This window comes from Danio aesculapii, chromosome 8 (genome assembly GCF_903798145.1).
Source record: "Danio aesculapii chromosome 8, fDanAes4.1, whole genome shotgun sequence".
Taxonomy (NCBI): domain Eukaryota; kingdom Metazoa; phylum Chordata; class Actinopteri; order Cypriniformes; family Danionidae; genus Danio; species Danio aesculapii.
Genome location: NC_079442.1, coordinates 17464558 through 17484336, shown reverse-complemented (window position 1 = coordinate 17484336; position 19779 = coordinate 17464558). Strand labels below are relative to the sequence as shown.

At 37.0% G+C, this 19779-nt stretch overlaps 1 protein-coding gene across 5 annotated transcripts in view; it reads left to right on the top strand.

Moving 5' to 3' along the window:
• The window catches only part of ncor2 (nuclear receptor corepressor 2), a 181897-nt gene that overhangs the window by 36127 nt on the left and 125991 nt on the right, over positions 1–19779 (top strand). For all 5 annotated transcript variants that reach the window (XM_056463320.1, XM_056463319.1, XM_056463318.1 and 2 more), the window contains exon 2: positions 17923–18119. In XM_056463320.1, coding sequence (XP_056319295.1) covers positions 18018–18119 — 102 coding nt within the window. In that variant the 5' untranslated portion in view covers positions 17923–18017. The remainder of the gene's footprint in view (positions 1–17922; positions 18120–19779) is intronic.

The following is a 19779-nucleotide window of genomic DNA, read 5'->3' as shown; positions in this document are numbered from 1 at the left end:
ATAATCATTTTTAAGGTTTTTTTTCATCTGCGAAGAGACAGGAATCGACAGAAAGGCGAAGGATCGTCAAAGGACCTCGAGCCAAAAATCAAACTCTGGTCACTATGAACACCGTAGTGCCACTAAGCTATTTGCGCAGACTATTTTATTTTATATTTTATTTCATCCCCACTACACCCAACCCTCGCTGAGCTGGGATCGGATCAGTAATTTTTTGCATGGGAGTCGGTTACTCTAATAAGGAGGCTAAAGACCATGGCCTCTAGCATCTGTTACTATAGCACCTTTGGAGGTCAGTGGCATGAGGTTTACCTGCATAGCACTTTGCTAGCTGGCCTCCGTTACACTCAACCCCCTAAACCTCATGCCCATCCTATACGAGCCCTCATGTGTAACCCACTGCTCCTACTGCACCCAACCCGCGTTGAGCTGGGATCGAACTGGCCATTATTTGCCTGGGAGTCAGTTGCTCCATCAAAAGGCTAAAGACCATGGCCTTTAGCGTTTCCCGCTAGATCACCTTTTAGGGGGTTGTACACCAGACGTGCTGCTTGTTGACACGTCGCACCAAACAGCACCATACATTTTTACAATCAGAATCAGAATCAGTTTTATTGCCAAGTGTGCTTCACACACACAAGGAATTTGTTTTGGCTACAGAAGCTTCCAGTGTACATAAAGTGACAAGTGACAACACAAAATAATAACAAAACAAAAAAATAAAATAAAATGATGAACATTAAACAGATGCGGTTAGTGAAGAAACCTGGATGTTGAGTTGTATGTACAGATTGTTATTAATATACAGGTTATAAGGTGCTGTGTACAAGTGCGAATGTAGAGAGTATTGCATTGTATATTGATATAAGGTGCTGTATACAAGTGCGTATGAGAAAGTATTGCACATATTTATTGCACAGTAGGGGAATATTTAACTGTTCATAAGGTAGACAGCCTGAGGAAAGAAACTTTTCCTGTGTCTGGCTGTTTTTGTGCTTGGTGCTCTGAAGCGCCGACCAGACGGTAACAGTTCGAACAGGTAGTGTGCTGGGTGTGAGGCGTCCAGAGTGATTTTGCGAGCCCTTTTACTCACTCTGGAAGAGTACAGTTCTTGAAGTGTAGGAAGGGTTGTGCCAGTGATTCGTTCAGCAGTCCGGACTATTCGCTGTAGTCTACGGAGGTCGGTTTTGGCAGCTGAGCCGAATTATTATAATCATAGATTTCTATCAGGGAACACACACACCGACGCCACAAGTCGGTGGCTGTCCGCAGCTCCCAGCTACAACTTAGGACACTGTTCACATTTCTTCCGCGGCACAGGGCGTCGTCTGAATAGTTTAATTTGAAATAACATGCAATTGTGCGCGTCTGGTGTGCGATACTTCCAACTGTCATGTGTCTGCGCATCCGATGTGCGACCCGCTTTAGTAGTCAGTGGAGCGAGATTTACATTTATAGCACTTAGCTAGCTGGCCTCCGTTACACTGAACCCCCTAAACCTCACTCCTATCCCGGACAAGCCCCCGCTTGGAACCCACCAATCCTACTGCACCCAACCCGCGCTGAGCTGGGATTGAACCGATGATTCTTTGCATGGGAGGCGGTTGCTCTAACAAGGAGGCTAAAGACCAGCGGAGTAAGGTTCATCTGCATAGCACTTCATTAGCTGGCCTCCGTAACACGATATTTAATTTAATATTTCATTTTAGTCCCTTTATTAATCGGGGGTCGCCACAGTGGAATGAATCGCCAACTTATCCAGCATATTATTACGCAACCCAACACTGGGAAATCATTCTTTTATTTATTTTAGTTATTTTTAATTCAGCTTAATTTTCCCTTTTTTAATTTGCCATCCAATCAGAATCATCTTGAAAATAATTAGTTTGGCAAAAAACTAATTTACTGTTCATTTTCTCACCCTCAGGTAATTTAAGATGTTGGGGATTATTCTTTTGTTTTCTCTTTTTGGCAAAATGTTAAACGATATACAAAACCTAAATTATCTTCAGGATCTGCATATAGTAATTTAGTTTTGCCTGCATTTGACGCTCAAAGTGCTGGTAGATGGTGACTTGTGTTTTGTAAATCACCAATGATCACAGTTTTCTTTAATGTTCTGCTAAAAGATAAAAAAGTTGCCTGCATCTTAGTAAAAATCTAATAAAATGACACATTTACATTTTTGGCCAAACTATCCCCTTTAAAGATGATTTATGGAGTAGTTTATCAGCAGTGTTGGAAGGCAGATGGCTGATGATGAGATTTAAAGGTGAATATGAAGCATCCGTCGCTCTGAATGTAATTGTAAGCAGAGCTGTAGACTTTTGACTCGAGGCCAGATCTGTTAATATGGATCAAATTGGCACGGGAATGCGGACAGTATAGAGTTCTAACTGTGCCGGAGGGGGGAGGGTGTTTTTATTCACAGCCCGTCACGGAGGTCAGACAGCTGCCCTGGACCGTGACCCCAAATAACCTACAGGGGCCACTAGCCGAAAGAACAATGGAGAGGTCAGATGAGAGGGGAACGAGGGAGGAAAGGAGAGAGAGAGGGGGTGGTACAGATGAGAGAACAGAAAGAGGCACTGAAAAGGGGAAATACAGTCTGTCTTGTCTGTCACACACACACACAGGTTTTTACACAGCAGGCTGAGTGGAGCACAATAACCTCTGAGGTCACAGAGTACATGCAAGCAGTAGTGATATTAAAAGCTTTGTTTATGAGCTTAGATGCAGGTGAAGGTGCATCCTAACAGCTAATGTCATTCCTATTGCATTGTGCATAGAAATGTGACTATAAACCTTGTTCCTTTAGATTTTACACATATACTGCTTGTTGATATAAAAACTTGCATTAAATTAGTTGTGAAGTAAAAAGATAAAAAAAAAAAAACAATTAAAAATGCTTGTCGTTTTTTTCAGATTATCAAACCATTTTTAACCAAATGCGAGGCTACATTCTACTGAGTTTAGCTAATAATCATTTTTGTGAACACTTTTGAAATGATAAATGTACATGATAGGGCTGCACATTACATCGATTTAGCATCGATAACGCAATGTGATCATTCGCAATAGTCACATGGCAGGATATGCAATGCTGCGTTTGTATTATAATTTGTCATTTGCATGTGTTTTGATGCCTGTGATTGTATGATATTAAAAGCATTCAAGGATTGTGACTTTAACAACAACTAATTTTATTGAATTACTTTTATTTTTGTTATTCAGTTACTGAACTGAAATGATAAAACACTTTATTTCAGTTATTTCTTTTTCTTGATTGAATTTATAGATTGTTTTGCATGAAAATACTCCCAACACATACAAATACAGAAATGCACTTCAAATAGCACAGACCACAACGAAAATGGAGGACCCCAAAAAGTTTACAGATTATTTATTAGATTTTATGGAGATGCTCTCCCAATGCAGAATCAGCGCAAATTATATAACATTATGAATTATTATTAAATTGAGATATTAAGTCATCCAGTAAAATTGTATTCGTATCACAATAGTTATCGCAAATTAAAAAAAAAATAATAATAACAATGTTAGATTTTTCCAATATTGTGTAGCCCTAATAAATGTTATGTTCTAAAATGTTTTATTATTGATAAAAACATTGAAGACCAGTTGGATGAACAAATTTGTTTAATTCTTACAATTAAAGTTGTTTTTTGTATAGTTATTGCTTTAAGAAAAAACATTCTTCTACTGTTACTATAGTAATATAGTTGTTACCTTTTCTGATACTAAAGTTATTTTGTACGTGATGTAATGATTTTAGTCTTCTCCTTAATGCTGGAATTGCTTGTATGTTTATGTTGTTCTGAAACAAACAAAAAACAAAGCTTCTGAAAAGCTGAATTGTAGCGTATGGTGTAGTAAACGAAACAGCTGCTTTCATTCACACAGTCATGCGTAACATGCAGGCCTAATTTTTTGGTTCAATCGTGAGTCTTAATCATAATTAGATTTGGTGTGCTGCTCTTTTGAATTTTATTCATCTTAAATTTGCCAAATTCTGTGAAATTAATGAAGCCAATTCTGTTTTATGACTGGGTTAAACAATTCCGTTCATGCATTCTGCACTGTGAAAATCATAAGACCCAATGTTATTTTAAAATCATTTTATTTTACAATGATGCTGAAAATAAACCAATAAAATACAACTGAAGCAGATGTGAACTAGATCTTGGCTTTTTAGCTTTCAAAATGATCCTTTACTGATGCTTTGTGCTCTAAAGGGCACCTGTGATGAAAATCATCTTTTGTAAGCTGTTTGGACAGAACCGTGTGTAGTAATTGTGTGTTCACAGTCATATTGGGGCGATATTACCACAATAAGTCTCTCGTTTTTTTTTTTTTCTTTCTCTTTTTTTAATTTCCTGACGTTAAAATAGGATCCAAATCCCTCCCATTTTAAGGCCCACTGAATTGATTGACAGCCGCATATTAACATGTCTTCGTAGTAACGCGTATACTCATATCAACATGACAGGACCTGCACAAAGCAACTGGGGTTAAAAGATGTGTTCAGCTCGCTGTGATCATCAATCATCATCAAATGGGATCAAGAATGAGTTTTACAAGTTTAAAACGTTTTTAAATCAGTGCATGTTTGTAATGAATTACAGCGATTTTTACCATCTTTACTTTATCACCACAGCCGCATGTCAGTACATTTATAAAAGAAGACGTATTAATCCTGGTTTGTGGACCTAAAATTAGTTTTTTTTGTACATTAACATAACAGATGTTCATACAGAAGTGGATATTAACGTTTATTCTGTCACATTTGCCCTGCAAAAACAGTGCAAAGTTAAATGCGCGCACTGGGTGTGTGTGAACTTGGTAATGACATTGTGTGTGACTCATCGTTGCGGAAAGGCTTGAATTAACTCCACAACAAATACATCAAATAATAATCATTGGTAAAGTTCTTTCTCACATTTCTCACAAACGTTACGGGAGATCTGCTTCCTTCATGTCTGTCACTGTGCTGTTTATCTGACGCAGCCAAAGCAGAGATTGAGGCACACTCTGACAGGAATGTGTGAACAGTGGGTGGGGGACTAGCATGAAAGACACAGGCAACAAAAACAGCTACATTGTGTTCAAAGCAGAAAATTCCAATATTCTAAAAGCTATAATAAATAATCTGATGGGTGTTTTGAGCTGAAACTTTACAGACACATTCTGGAGATATTTATCTTAAAATCTTGATAAAGGGGTAAATAGGTGCCCTTTAAAACCGTAAGAACAAAAACATTTGTTGGCCATCCTCATTCTGTGACATTATTCAACTACTGGATTTAGCTGTTCCTCATTCAGAACAATATCTTTCATTCCAGAATATGGGAGTTCCATTCAACACAAGGCTTGAAAAGGCAAAAAAAGATGATCTGCGATGAGTTGCTGATTTGGAAAAAGACTGATCCCTCTAGGCAGAATGTGAAGGACGAGCTGTGTGCTCTTCTGGCCACAAGACGTTCCCTTTCCACCACCATGATGTACCGTCTGTCTGCAGAGGATAGAAATTAGATTGACAACATTTCCACAGTCTAAATGGGGTGCGCTAATTAATACACAACATGCTTCGCAGAGAGTGTCAGATTCAAACTAAAAGCCAGACTGAACATTCAGGCTTTAATGCTGAAGGTGGGAAATTAGAGGCGATAATGACACCCCACTGATTGAAGTGGCATTTTTGTGCCTTGGGATTATGGGAGATGTCTTGGGATAGATGAATGATGCAGATGGATGGGAACGCACACACACACACACAACGTCATGCTGTCTCTGACATTACTGGGCCAGCAGGAGGGACCTGATCGCGGCTCATCTGCTAATGCCTTTCTTCCAGGCCTCACGTTTATTACATCCATCATGACCCACAGGAGAAACCGGGGCTCCGCTTTTGTAAGAGTCAATAACAGACGAGATGTCAGAAGCTTAAAATGCACGTGAGAGATACACAGTGGTTAATTGTAGGCAGTTAGCTCTGGTTCTTTCCAGTTCTTTCAAGCTGTGTGTGCATGTTTATCAGCAGGATGAGGGACTGGAAAAAGGTAGGAAGAGAGATGTAACACAAGAGCCAGGCGGAGGGAAAGAAAGGGAGAGAGATCACACAAAAAGCCAGCCACTCCTGGAAGGGGAGAAGAAAGAGTTGGGATTGAGTGAGCACTGTGATTGAAAGAGGGAAGAAGGAAAGAAAAGAAGAGAGAGAGAGGGAGCGAGGGGTAAGTGAGTTCATTCGTGCTGTTGGCAGGCAGCCATGAGCTTGCCTGTGGGTGTCTGTATCTGTGCCAGGGCATGTGTTTCCCCTTCTGTCTGAAGGCCTAGTCTTTCTCTCTCATACAGAGCGATATCTCCTGGTTCTCATTCCACTGGAGCAGTTTCCAGGTCTTTTACTGCTTCTACTCTCTTTTCTCTCTTCCTTTTTTTACTCCTTGTCTTTTACGTTCTCTGTCGTAGCTGTTGTGGTTTTTCGTTCACAAAGCTGCCAGAGAACAGTGGTAAGTTTGTTTCCAGATTTCCACAGTTCACGCTGTGCCAGTAGATCAGCCAAATCCGACACGTGTGGGTTTCACACCCAATGTCTTCCTTTTGAAATAAATCTTCATTCTCCTGGACTCATCTTGGAGAGGCTGGTCGGTGAAGCCTGTGATTAAGCCCGTAGTGAAAAGCTGGCCTGATTTGTTAAGATGAGCACTAGTGCTGCACGATATTGGAAAAATCTAACTTTGCGATTTTTTTTTTTTAAATTTTATATATGAATCAAATGTCACTAAATGACTTAATATCTCTATTTGGAAAGAATTTATAATGTTAGATCGGTTGGCATGATTCTGTAGTGGGAGTGCATCTCCATAAAACCTAATAAACAATCTATAAACATTTTGGGGTCCCCCGACACATTTTCGTTGTGGTCTGTGCTATTTGCAGTGCATTTCTGTATTTGCATGTGGTGTGAGTATTTTCATGCATAACAATCTGTAAATACAATCAGGAAAAAATAAGATTGAAATTGTTTTATCGTTTCCCGAGTCTAACAGTATTCAAGTACAGTAATTGAATGATACAAATCAAAATAATTCAGTATAATTAATTGTAGTTAAGGTCACAAACGATCCAATTTATTATGCCTGAATGGTTTTAAAATCATTATACATTCCTAGGCATCAAAAACAGATGCAAATGATTAGAGATGTAACGAGTCACGACTCTCAATTCATTACGATTCACGATACTAATCTCCCGATTCACAATTTAGTCATGATTTTTAAACAAAATTATTTGAAACAAATTTAAGGTAAAGAGACCTTTCTTTGTTTTTTTCTAAAATGCTACACATTTTTTGCTAAATAATATAGGGCTGCAACAACGAATCGATAAAAATCGATTACTTAAAGCGTTGGCAACGAATTTCATAATCGATTTGTTGTGTTGCGCGACATGGGAATGTTTGACTATTTAAAAACACTTTAGTTCCGCGCGGAGTGAACACGGTCTCTATCCCGCACTGATACAGCATCCGGACCCTCAAAGACAGGGATGAGGAGGAAGGGAGTTCAACAGCAGGGTCCTACTTTTGTTCCGTTTTGAAGTGAGGACCGTAAAGTCCCTGGTGCTGATGTTTTACTCGTTATCCAGCTTGACAAGCATGACAAGTTAGCTTTAGAGCGCCAACTGAGAAAATCAAACAAAGTTTTGGCGGGTTGTCTGGCGCTGAGCCAGAGCGAGCTCTCAGTAAGGGACTATCGGAAAAGTGCTTCTTTTTTCGTTTTTTTTCGAAAACAAAATCAAATTAACCCCACTGAGAAAGACGTGTCATATTATCACAATTATGCAGCGTTTCAAGTAAACATGGCGATGCCCATCTCACGTTATAGAGCACGATCACTTACACGTTTATGTGAACTGCTAAAACTTCTGTTTGAGATTATATCTCATTAAGAATATTTTTCTTACCCAATTCACAAATAATTTAACTTGTTTTAAACAAACAATAACTTAATTTTGAGGTGTTTTTTTTTCAGAAAACAAGACATAATTTCATATGCTATTTCATGTGCCTAGAATGTATCTTGATTTAAAAATATTTAGATATTTGGATTGAAAACAGGACAAAACTACTTAGTTGTATTATTATTATTATTATTATTATTATAATAACACCTCAGGGATGAGCTTTTTTGAATAAACGGTTGAAAATTAATGCTTTTCTTTTTTAAAAATCCGGATTATCGATTAATAGAAAAATTTCCCCCCGACAGATTAATCGATTATTAAAACAATCGTTAGATGCAGCCCTAAAATAATATATGTTCTGCCATAACTAAACTGCTATTTAAAAAAAAAAAAAGAACAATACAAACTAAAGAAGATTCATTAATATAAACAAACTAAAACTGTTTTTGCACATTTACAGTGTCCCCTGCTAATGAAAAAACTCTTTCACTTGGGACTGAGATGGCTGGTGTGGAGAGGAAAGCCTTTCCTAAATCAGAGAGCAGAATGTACAGAGGTGGTCAATAGGCCCTCTGCTCCAGGGGCTGGCATAAAATACTGATTATAAAATAAATAATTATATAGTCCAATAGAGACTTGAACATGATTATGAAGGTGAATAATTAATATTACTTGTATAATTAATTAGAGTATCAGTGTGATATACTTAAGAAGAGATAATCTTGAACATTTTTAAATAAACAATAATAATAATAATAAGCAAATTATGGAAAGATACATAAACTAATTTAAGGAGAGGGTAAAATAATCTAATACCTGCTTCTGTAACAGAACAACTTTCTAGTCTGAAAAACCTCTTCACACTTTCTCTATGAAAACACTGATGCACCATGTGATCTCTGTAGCTCATCAGAGCAAGCGGAGCTGCAAATCCTCCGGTCTGGCGCATTTCACCGCAGTCATTTTACTCTGCCACCCCACCTCGCCGTTGATGTGCAGGCAAGGTGAACTTGCGCCTGTATTCACAGCGCCCCCTCTGTTCAAAACATGTTTCGTGATTCATTCTACATACTGATTTGAATTGTCACATATTTGAATCGATTTACAACCGACTCCCGGTGATTCGTTACATCCCTACAAATGATAAATTATAATACAAACTCAACATTGCATATCCTGTGATGTGACTATTACAAAAAATCCCATTGCGATATCGTTGCTGAAACGATATGTTGTGCTGCCCTAATGAGCACTTTGGTGTGCTTATGAGACTTTGCATCAGATGCAAAGTACATCTTTTTTTCTTGTCAAGGATGTTATAAAGAGATCTGTAAATGTAAAAATCCACACAAACGGTTAGTAATGCAGAAGTTTCTCAACCTCAAGGAGAAGTTCCAGTTTTAATGACTCAATTAAAATATGTTGAAAAAGAACATGTGCAAGTGTGTAGCGATGAACTTCACACTTCTGCTTTTTGTATATTTTTTGACAGTAGGCAGTAATGTGTTATTTTCCCCCTGTAAATCTGATTTGTTTTAAAACAATATATTCATCTCTTCTATCAGCTCTTGCTTGATTTAATAAGCTTGTTTGGGATATTTATGGCAGCAACAATTTACTAGTTTGCTTTATTTTTTAATGATATTAACTGTATGTGTCATCTTTCATGTCAAATTCTTACATTTTTATTAACTTTATTTTAAAAGAGCTCTGTCAAGTCATATATACATCAGCAATGTAATCTTCTCTCTTGTAATCTTACTTTGAAACACTTTAACAGTCAATATCATGTCTAAAGTGATGCTGAAATTTCTCTTAAATTATTAGTCTTTTCACATTTGCAATCGTTCTGATTAATTTTTTATATCGTTTACATTAGGTTTTGATTTAATATATATATAGTTTTAGTGAGCATAAGAGAGGACTTGTAAAGATCCCGTGAATTGCTTTGAAATATGAATTTCTATTCGATGTTTGATGTAATCTCAACTAGGGCTGCACAATATATCGTTTAAGCATCGATATCACAGTGTGTGCGTCAGCAACAGTCACATCACAAGATATGCAATGTTGAGGATTATAGATGAGCAGAAACCACAGTTCAAAACACACAAGATTTGAGGCGACACTTCAGAACTGAACCATAGAGTGAACGTTTATCACCTGCGTGGGATTTTAAGGCCTGTCACTGTGTGAGCATTTGAAGAGAGTATAAAGCATTTTAGTAGTGCATAAAGATTTGTTTTCTTGAATTATTTATATGGTGAAGACTATACAAAGCTATAGTTTACATTTAATTATTCAATTTCTATACCTGAATACTGTTGCTCTCTCTAGAAACCATAAAGGACGGTTTATTTCACTTTAATATTTGCTCAATTGTGTTTATTTATGACTGTAGTTTATGTATATAATAAATTACATAAAAATATATTTATATTTCACTTCCTGGAAAATCATTCCAAGTAATGACTTCACAAATAGAGCTATTTAAGTCATCTGGTGTAATTATATCACAATATATATCGGAGAGAAAAAAAAATATTACAATCTAAAATTTTCCAATATCGCGCAGCTCTAAACTCAACCAATACACAAAGAGAGGGTGGGACATGTTGCTCCTCCTAGGACTGGGCGATATGGCGAAAATGCAACCTCGATGATTATTTTTCATATTGAACAATATCGATATATATTTTGTTCTAAGTTGTTAATGCTTCCAAATTTAAAAGAGTACCCCAACAATGACTGAAGCCACAAAAATTAGAGGGTCCATTAAATAGCATAACACATTTTCTGCCGATAAATTTTCACTGGCCATAAATTCAACACATCTCTAATATCAACACACTTTTAGACTGTCGTTGTTGCACATTTCTGCTGTGTGATTGTCTCTTAAGTCAATATAGAGTAAAAAAGTCCAGAGCTTATCATTGTTATTGACATACATTTCATCGCGATTCGATACAATATCGTTTATCGGCCCAGCCCTAGCTCCACCCCATTTAAAAAAAAACAGCCAATAGTGTTTTGTTTTATCACAGCTCTGCCAGTGAGATTGGTTGAGCTCAAGAGCATCAAATGAGAAGCATCTTAAAGGGGGCGGGGCATGTCCGATTCGAGAGCATTTGATTGGTTATCATGTGAAGAGAAACTGTAGTGTGAGTTGACGTGATTAAAGTTGATCCATTTGGGTGGAAGTGACAAACTAAAAGCTTTATATCAAGTTTATATCAGTTTTATATCTTCAAAATGCAAATTTTGTCAGTGTTTTAGGGCGCACAAGCTTATAGATATCCTAAAAATGAATAACATTGATACTAACATCTAAAAAGCTTTATTTTATCTTCATGAGACCTTTAAAAGCAAAATCGTTCTGAGCCAAAACTTTTGAACTCTAGTTTATCTGTTCTGTTTGTGTGCGCTGAGTGACTAGTGGATATCAACACCACATCCCATTCAGACACAAAGTTGAAAATAGTCCAGAGTTTGTTGCCATTGTCTGTCGTTGTTGGATCAAACTTGTGTTTGCTGTGAGTTGTATGTGGTTTAATTTGACGCAGCATGAGTGTTCATGGGCATGTGTGAGTGCGCAATGTGCCTTCAGGATGGATGACAAAGAGTTTTTGTTCCTCTTCAGAGCTCCAAACATTCTTGGACGATTGAATCTCCTCCCCGACACACACACACACACACACACACACACACACACACACACACACACACACACACACACACACACTAAAACACAGTAAAACATGGCCCAGCGATCTGCTCTTTCCATGTAAATCATTCAGTGACAGACAGGAATGGAAGAGGACTGTAGTGTGCCTCTTTTTGTCTAGTAAAAGAGCTACAGGGGTTTAGAACGGAGGACCTGACTTCTTGTTTTAACGTCAGTGTATTTGGCAACACTTGATGACCTTGTTTTATGTTGTAATGTACAGAATAGACACACTACTGTTCATCTTTTATAGACTGAGTTCTCTCATATGGTAATTTGTGTGTGTGTGTCTATGGAAGTGAGGCTGTTGGGCCCCTAGAGATGCCAGTGGTTTGTATGCTGTGTTGAGCAGGAGGGCTAATGACACTGTAAACAAAAGGGGGAAACCCATTCTGGGAAGTGTGTGTGTGTGTATGTGTGTGTGTGTTTGTATTTGTTGTTTGTTAGTGTGGTAGTGTTATCTAAAGCCACAGTGTAAAGAGCATTTTTTTAAAAAACTAACTTCTATCAAGGACAGCCAGATAAAACGAAAGTGCTTGGAATGTCATCCTATTGTAATCCCTGTTGTGAAATAGGCTGCAGATAGAGGACTGATGTTCAAGGTACAAGGCTGTGTGCTGTTCGGGTGATAATGAAAGTAATTCTTTGGCAAGAAACCTTTGGATAATAAGGATGAATGGACGCTTGGTGTTGCACAAGATCATTGCATCAACTCATGACGAACAATTATGTTTTAAGAAATGCAAATATTTCAGCTTATAAAAAGAGAGGATTCAAATATTTGTTTATTTAAATTAAGTTTAACGAGAAGGACATTTTTTAAATATACAAATGTTGTTTTTAACAGTACTTCTGAACATGCTAATAATCTATATTCATGTTTTTTTCTATAATGAATACGCTTGTAGGGGATAAAGTGTGCAAATTAAAAACAAAACAAAAGAATTTGTACAGAGTGAAGGGGGAAAAGTAAATAATGCAGGCTGCCCTTATAATACAGAACAAACAAATGCACTCGAGTCAGCATTTACTTATCTCTGTTCTACCGTTTCACGTGTGCTTTGTTGAGAAAAACAAGAATGTCAACACAATATCGAGTGAAAGTTGGTCTATTAGCAATAATTCTCACATCAGAGAAAACATGGGCTGCGTCCGAAATGGCGTACTACTAGAGTAGGTACTACATTTGAATTTGAATTTACTACACTGCCGATATATAAGTACGTTCTATACAGCATGAATATGAGTAGTATGAATGGAATTCGGACATACTACATCTGCTCTAGCTGCACTGGTCTATGTTTTGTACTGATGTCTTTGCTGTTTATTTGTTTCTCTCTTTTTTAGCAGACACTGTGAAAATTACAAGAAAAAAAGCATATAACATTCAAAATATGCATTTTCATTGTCTCTCATTTAAATGTCCGCTGGTATGCATATGAACGTGCGACAACTCTGAATCCAGTAACATCAGTCTTTACACACATCATCATTCACGTAAACTGACATAAAACAAAACTATGCACAAAATGTAACAGACTGGAACATGAATTACCATGTGCACCTTCTTTTAGTTTGGAAGTATACCTCTTTCAGTTGCACAGACATAACAGCATGTTATTCAATGTAGACACATTTTATGTACCACATATATAACAATCCCAGTTGTCAGAGCAACAAATACTAACTTGACTTCTAGTTGATTATTTGGAAAAGTGGCAGAAGGTGGATTTTTCTGATGAATCATCTGTTAAACTGCATCCAAATCATCACAAATACTGCAGAAGACCTTTTGGAACCAGCACGGACTCAAGATTCTCACAGAAATCAGTCAAGTTTGGTAAAGGAAAAGTCATGGTTTGCAGTTTCATTCAGTATGGGGGCGTGTGAGTGATCTGCAGACTGGATAGTAACATTGACAGCCTGAGGTATCAAGACATTTGTGCTGCCCATTACATTACAAACTACAGGAGAGGGCAAATTCTTCAGCAAGATAGCGCTCCTTCTCATACGTCAGCCTTCACATCAAAGTGTAAGCGTAATCTAGAGGCCTTTACCTTTTCATATAAGCCACTTCTGATACCAAATGGTCAACTAGAAGTCAAGTTATTATTTGTTGTTCCTCAAACTTGGATTGGCAACAAGACTTTTGTCACGTAGTGTATATATATTGAAAGTGTAGGCTGTGCTTTTGTTTTATATGAGAAGGTTTAATCGAAATCTCATTATAATCTAATTCTAAAAGTCCTTGATGATGTAATCAATGACAGGATGATGCAACCCATGGTCTTGTTGAAGATGGTTTTGAAACACTTGCTTGCTTATTCTCATGTAGCTGACTTTAGCTTGCTGAGTTGCAGGAACACCATCATTCAACAAGCAGTCTTTTATCTGAACAAAGCAATTCACACTGCTTGGCTTCATGTTACAAAGTAACCCTGCGGGTAACATCTTTTTTTGATCCTTCTTAGAAGGTCACTGCTTTAGCATTATGCAAAGCTTGTAGATCATACTTGCTCGTGATGTTTTTGCAAACTTTGGCATGGTTCATCTAGCTACTGAGATTCACATTTCTGACAATTCCAGACATGCCGTCTTATTTATAAGCAATGTCTGATGTGTTTGGGAATCATCTGTACTGGGTTGGCACTCTCAACACCTGGTGCTTTGTTTTTCCTGTCTCCACTTCATGTTGTGGTGAGACTGTGTGGTTCAGCTCCTCTCGGGGAATCAACCCTTGATTGACACCATCAAAACTTCTTGTCCCTCCAGTCTCACCTGTCTTATTGATCAGTGAAGATGAGAACACATAGGGTGGAGTTTACCCATTTTAATGTAAATATTCAGGTAATTGTGGCTCACGATTTCTCATGCCATCTGTTTATAACGCAACGTAAAACAGTTCATTGTAATTTGTTGTGAGCGATGCATATGATTTACTGTAAGTCTGCTTTCACAAAGCACACCGACATTTAAAGTTCCTGTAAAATTAAGTTAACATCATTTTTTTTAGATGTTCGTATCAGTATGCTAGTGTTAAGTATATTTCTAAATTAGTGTGCTCCAAAACACTGACAAAATTACAATTTAGATGATCTAAACAGCCAAATCTTGTAGTTTTTTTAGTTTGACATTGCCTCATACTTCAGTTTCTCTTCAATTTTTCTGACCAATCAAATGCTGTCTATCTGACATGTCCCGCTTTCATCAGGTCTTTTTTCTTTTGATGCGCTTGATCTCAACCACTCTTGCTAGCACAGCTGTAAGAAAAACGAAACACTATTGGTTGTTTTTAAAAGGGGGGATCTTCATGTTTTTGGTAAAATTACATCAAACACAGAATAAAAAATGCTGATTTCAGAGCACTTCATTGGATTTTTAACTATCCAGATATTGTTTTATTTGTTTTAGTTCTGCATAGGGCTGTGCGATTTAATTAAAATTGTATCAATCTCGATTTGGACATGTGCGATTCGTCAATCACCTTACAGCACGATTTTCCCACAGTATAGTATTTGAACCAATCATAACACAGCGCTCCTAAACAGTACGCAAGAACAGGAGACTGAATAGCCAGAGTATATTCACCTTATTCTCCGCGTACGAAAGGGCGCAACCATTTGAATCATTTTGGCACGAGACTTCCGGTCTCATTCACTTCCATTCATTTTTAGACGTTAAAAACAGCTCGTTTTGCTGCTTAATGTTGCAAACTGATATTTTCTTATTATATTATTCTATTTTGTCTGTATTGTCATGCAAATACTTGTTTGTAGAGTAAGTAGTTTAACCGTTTTCTGGCGTTTATTATTCATAGTCATTTCTCCCATTGGCATCTGAATTGGAAGTTCTAAAACGAGCGCACTTCCGCATTGAAGAATAAGGTCAATAGGGATGATATATATGCTTATATAGGGATGAGTTTAGCACAGGAGGACTTGGTGCCAGAAAAGTCAGCATCTGTTGTATGGGATTAAGTTACTTTGGGTACAGGAAGGCTGATGTATGGCAGAACCAGGTAATTTGCTAGTCTGCGTGGAAAGTTTGAGCGTGTTGCTTCCTTCAGGATTTTCAATGTGTTTTGCGGTTGCTCCTTTGTCGTTGCTCAGTGACATCTACTGTTTTCTCAGAGGATGACAAACTAACAAAACATTGCTGCAGCTCTGATACAGGTTTTAGGTATGTAGAGAATTGAAAAGCACTTGATGTTTGGGTGTCTTTTGTTTGTCTGAGGTAACCGAAATACGTATATTCCATACAAAGTATGAAACTGATGGGTCAGTTCTTGTTACATGACTTGTGGTGCGTTATTCTGAAAAGTAAAATTTTAAGTTTGTCTGAAAAGAGATTTTTTAAATTATTTATTTTTTATCTGGGTGCACCTGGAATATGCGTGTGCGTGCCGCTGTCAATATGTGCACGCAGTTTACGCACCTCCATTGGAAATAATGGACGTGTGAACGCAAAGACGCAGTATGTGAACAGCGAATTTTTGGCAGCGTCACAAAGAGGTCTATGACCTATGCGTGCCTAAACAAATGTGTGAATACGCGTAACTACTTCTGATATTTGGTCAAGCAGAACATTGGAGCCTTACTTGAGTTTGACGTCGTGCACGCTCACACATACACTAGGCATGGGCCGGTATAAGATTCTGACGGTATGATAACCTTGGATAAATATATCATGGTTTCACAGTGTCACGGTATTGTGATTACCCCTCTAAAATATATTCTTTTTAAATGTCTGGATAAAAAATAAAAAATGGCCCAATGGCCACACAATATCTTTTTTATTTTTTGAAAGATTAAAAATATTTTGGAGCAGTAAACACATCAGGCTAAATAATTAAAATGAATGATTGACTTCTGCTGTCTTCATTTCAAAAACACCGATTTTTTTTTTTTAAAATTTATTTATTTTTTTACATTTTGAAACGGCATCTTTGGATATGTTTTCTGCTGGAGATACTGCTGTCCTAAAAAACAAAATAAAAGGTAAATTAAAAAAAACCTTACTAATAAATTTTGCCGGTTTCAAAACCTTGACTTTTCCAAACCGCAGTATACCTTGAAAACGGTTATCGTCCCATGCCTAACATACACACACACATTTGTTTTGCTATAGGTCTGTTCTAGAGACAATTTGTTACAGCTTTACTGGGTGATTTTTATTTTATGTTCTGTCTGTTTTAGATACATGTTACAGGTCTTTGATAAAGATCTAATTGTTTTTCTTTTGAAATGTTTCCGATTCACACTGTAAACACAGATTCAGTCTGTCTGTGACAAAATTGTGATTAAATTCATAAAATTTAGGAAAATTGTGATCGGTTTCATTTGGCTATATTGCACAGCCATATATCTACATGATATTGGAAAAATCTTCCATTGCAATATCAATACACCATGTGATTTGAACCTTAACACGTTATTTGGAAAGATTTCATTCATTTAAATCAGCCGGGATGATCAAGTCTTTATTTAGGCAGTGGTTCTGCATACATATCAAACAAAAGTACATAAATAAACAGTGCTTTATGGTTTTCTGGGTAGTCCAACAGCATTCATGTTCAGAAATTAAACTATCAAATGTAAAATAACACGGCCATCATTGCATAAATAATTTAAAAATATAATACTTAATCATATCTTTATCTTTAACAAATAAACTAATCCTGCGATGTGACTATTGCAGATACACACATTGCGATATCGATTCTCAAACTATATATTGTTCAGCCCTAATTTGTTTGTTCTTTTTAAAGTAGATGTTAGTTGTACACAGTGTGCTACATGGAAGCATAGTTGATGACCTTACAGGATCTTTGGACATAAACTTGGTTGATCCATATGGTATATTTTTGCTTTATCTGAAAAATAAAAAGGGCAGTTTCAGCATGCAACGGACAAATTCAGCTGCCTAGATAAGGATTGAAAGAGTTAGCCAGAAACAGAAGAGGATATAAAGGAGGGTACAAAGTGATCCATTGATTCACACAGTGTGCCGACATGTATCCGGCTAGCAGCAGGTGTTGGCTAGTAGTGCTTTCTCTCTCTTGATTCTGATCAAACTCTGTTGCTTAAAGTTTGGTGCACATTGCAATATATTGCTCACGATTCTTTTATTTACCTTTTAGATTTTAACATTTTTTTTGTAAACAAATTTTATTATTGATATTTTTAATCTACAACATTTTCTTTTGCTACTTGCAGGTCGGTGACTACCAGGATCCAGTGCCCCATGATGCACAGTGCTTGTGACAAGACCACACCCACCTTTAGCGTGTAGAGGAAGTTGCACCGTCAGCATGTCCTCACACTCTCAGCCAGTGCCTCAGGGTCGGAGGGCTGTGGACGCTCGTCACCTTTCCAGTGCCGCCAACCTGCCTCTGCAGCTGAGAGCCCATACGGTACAGCAATTGCTGATTGCAAAACTTATTTACATTGACTTGAGCCAAGAAAAAACATAACATTATAAATATTATTAAGAAAAAACACCTATTCACAGGTTCTTTTTCAAAAGAAATAAATTCAAAAGTAAAAATGTTGGCCTTAAAAAGTATTAAATTTGTTAAAATATAGTGTTGTAGGTCTTAAATCATTTTAAACAGGTCTTCATTTTCTTATGTGCAAGTAAAGCTACCCAATCAAGCCAATAACCAGTAATCTATATCAAAACTGTTGTTTTTAATATATTTAATTTGTTTATTGCAAAGAGATACAAAAACAGCTGTTAGGCATTTTTACAGCAAATTATTTAAATTGAATTTCTTAATCAGAGAAAAAAAACTAAAGCAACACAGCCCTTTTCACGATCTTCCATTAATACAGATCCTATTACAGAAATAAGCGGGCCATTAGAAAAAAATCCTTGGTGTTTAGCCCTGTATAAGTCTAAAATTTTATTCATAATGGTCTTAAAAAGTCTTAAATTTGACTTGAAGAAACCTGCAGAAACCCTGTATTTTATTATACTGTTATTTTATACAAAGTTCTATTGGGATTTTATATGGGAAAACATTTGAAATAGTTCTTGTTTTTGGCAGTTATAATACACCAATGTCATCTGCAAGTCCCTTACATACCACAGTCCTACCTGGACTTCCATGCTTATTAGGTCCAACTCATTAATTTCATTTTCCTTCAACTTATTCACTTTATTTATCTGGGGTCACCACAGCAGAATGAACCGCCAACTATTCCAGCATATGTTTTACACAGCGGATGCCCTTCCAGTTGCAACCCAGTACTGGGAAACAGCCATACACTCTCACATTCACACACACACACACTTCAGCCAATTTAGTTTGTTCAATTCACCTATACCGCATGTCTTTGGACTGTGGGGGAAACAGGAGCATGTGGAGGAAATCCACGCCAACACCGGGAGAACCTGCAAACTCCACACAGATATGCCACCTGGAATATGGAATATGTTGTTTTATTCGCCTTTAAAGTCAATTAATAGAACATAAACATTAGAAAAATGCAAATTTTAGAAGAAAATTTCAGATTTCAGACACTTCTTGTTTTGCATCTGAACTTTTCACTAAAACTACATGTAAAAGCTACAAACATTATTAAGTCAAAAAGCAGTATCCATCAATATTCATCTTTCATTTATACAGTGAAAACTATATAGTGTTATTTATGGTTGATTATTCACTTGGCTTTTAAATGTTTAAATAATCATGTTCCAATGCTGTTTTCTGATCTAATCAGTAGGCATCAAACCTCTCACAGAGTCACAAGGGCAACTGCCAATGGTGACTGCCTAGTGCCAAAGTGTAAGACCTATTTTGGCCAGTCTGTTTTCTCTGTAAACGGAGCCAAACTGTGGAATGATTTACCTGTTAGCTTAAAATCAGAAAGTAATCTAAACATTTTTAGTAGTGTTCTTAAAAGTGGTTAAAAGCAAAACAGCAGAGTTTGCACAAATAGTCTATTGTTAGTTTGTTGGATCATGTCGCCTTTGCTTTTGTCTTTGCTCCAGTAATTTTATGTAAAGAATTATGATGCTGTGTATATGTATTTATTATAGTTCCATTTTGTCAAGCCTCCTGTGGACAG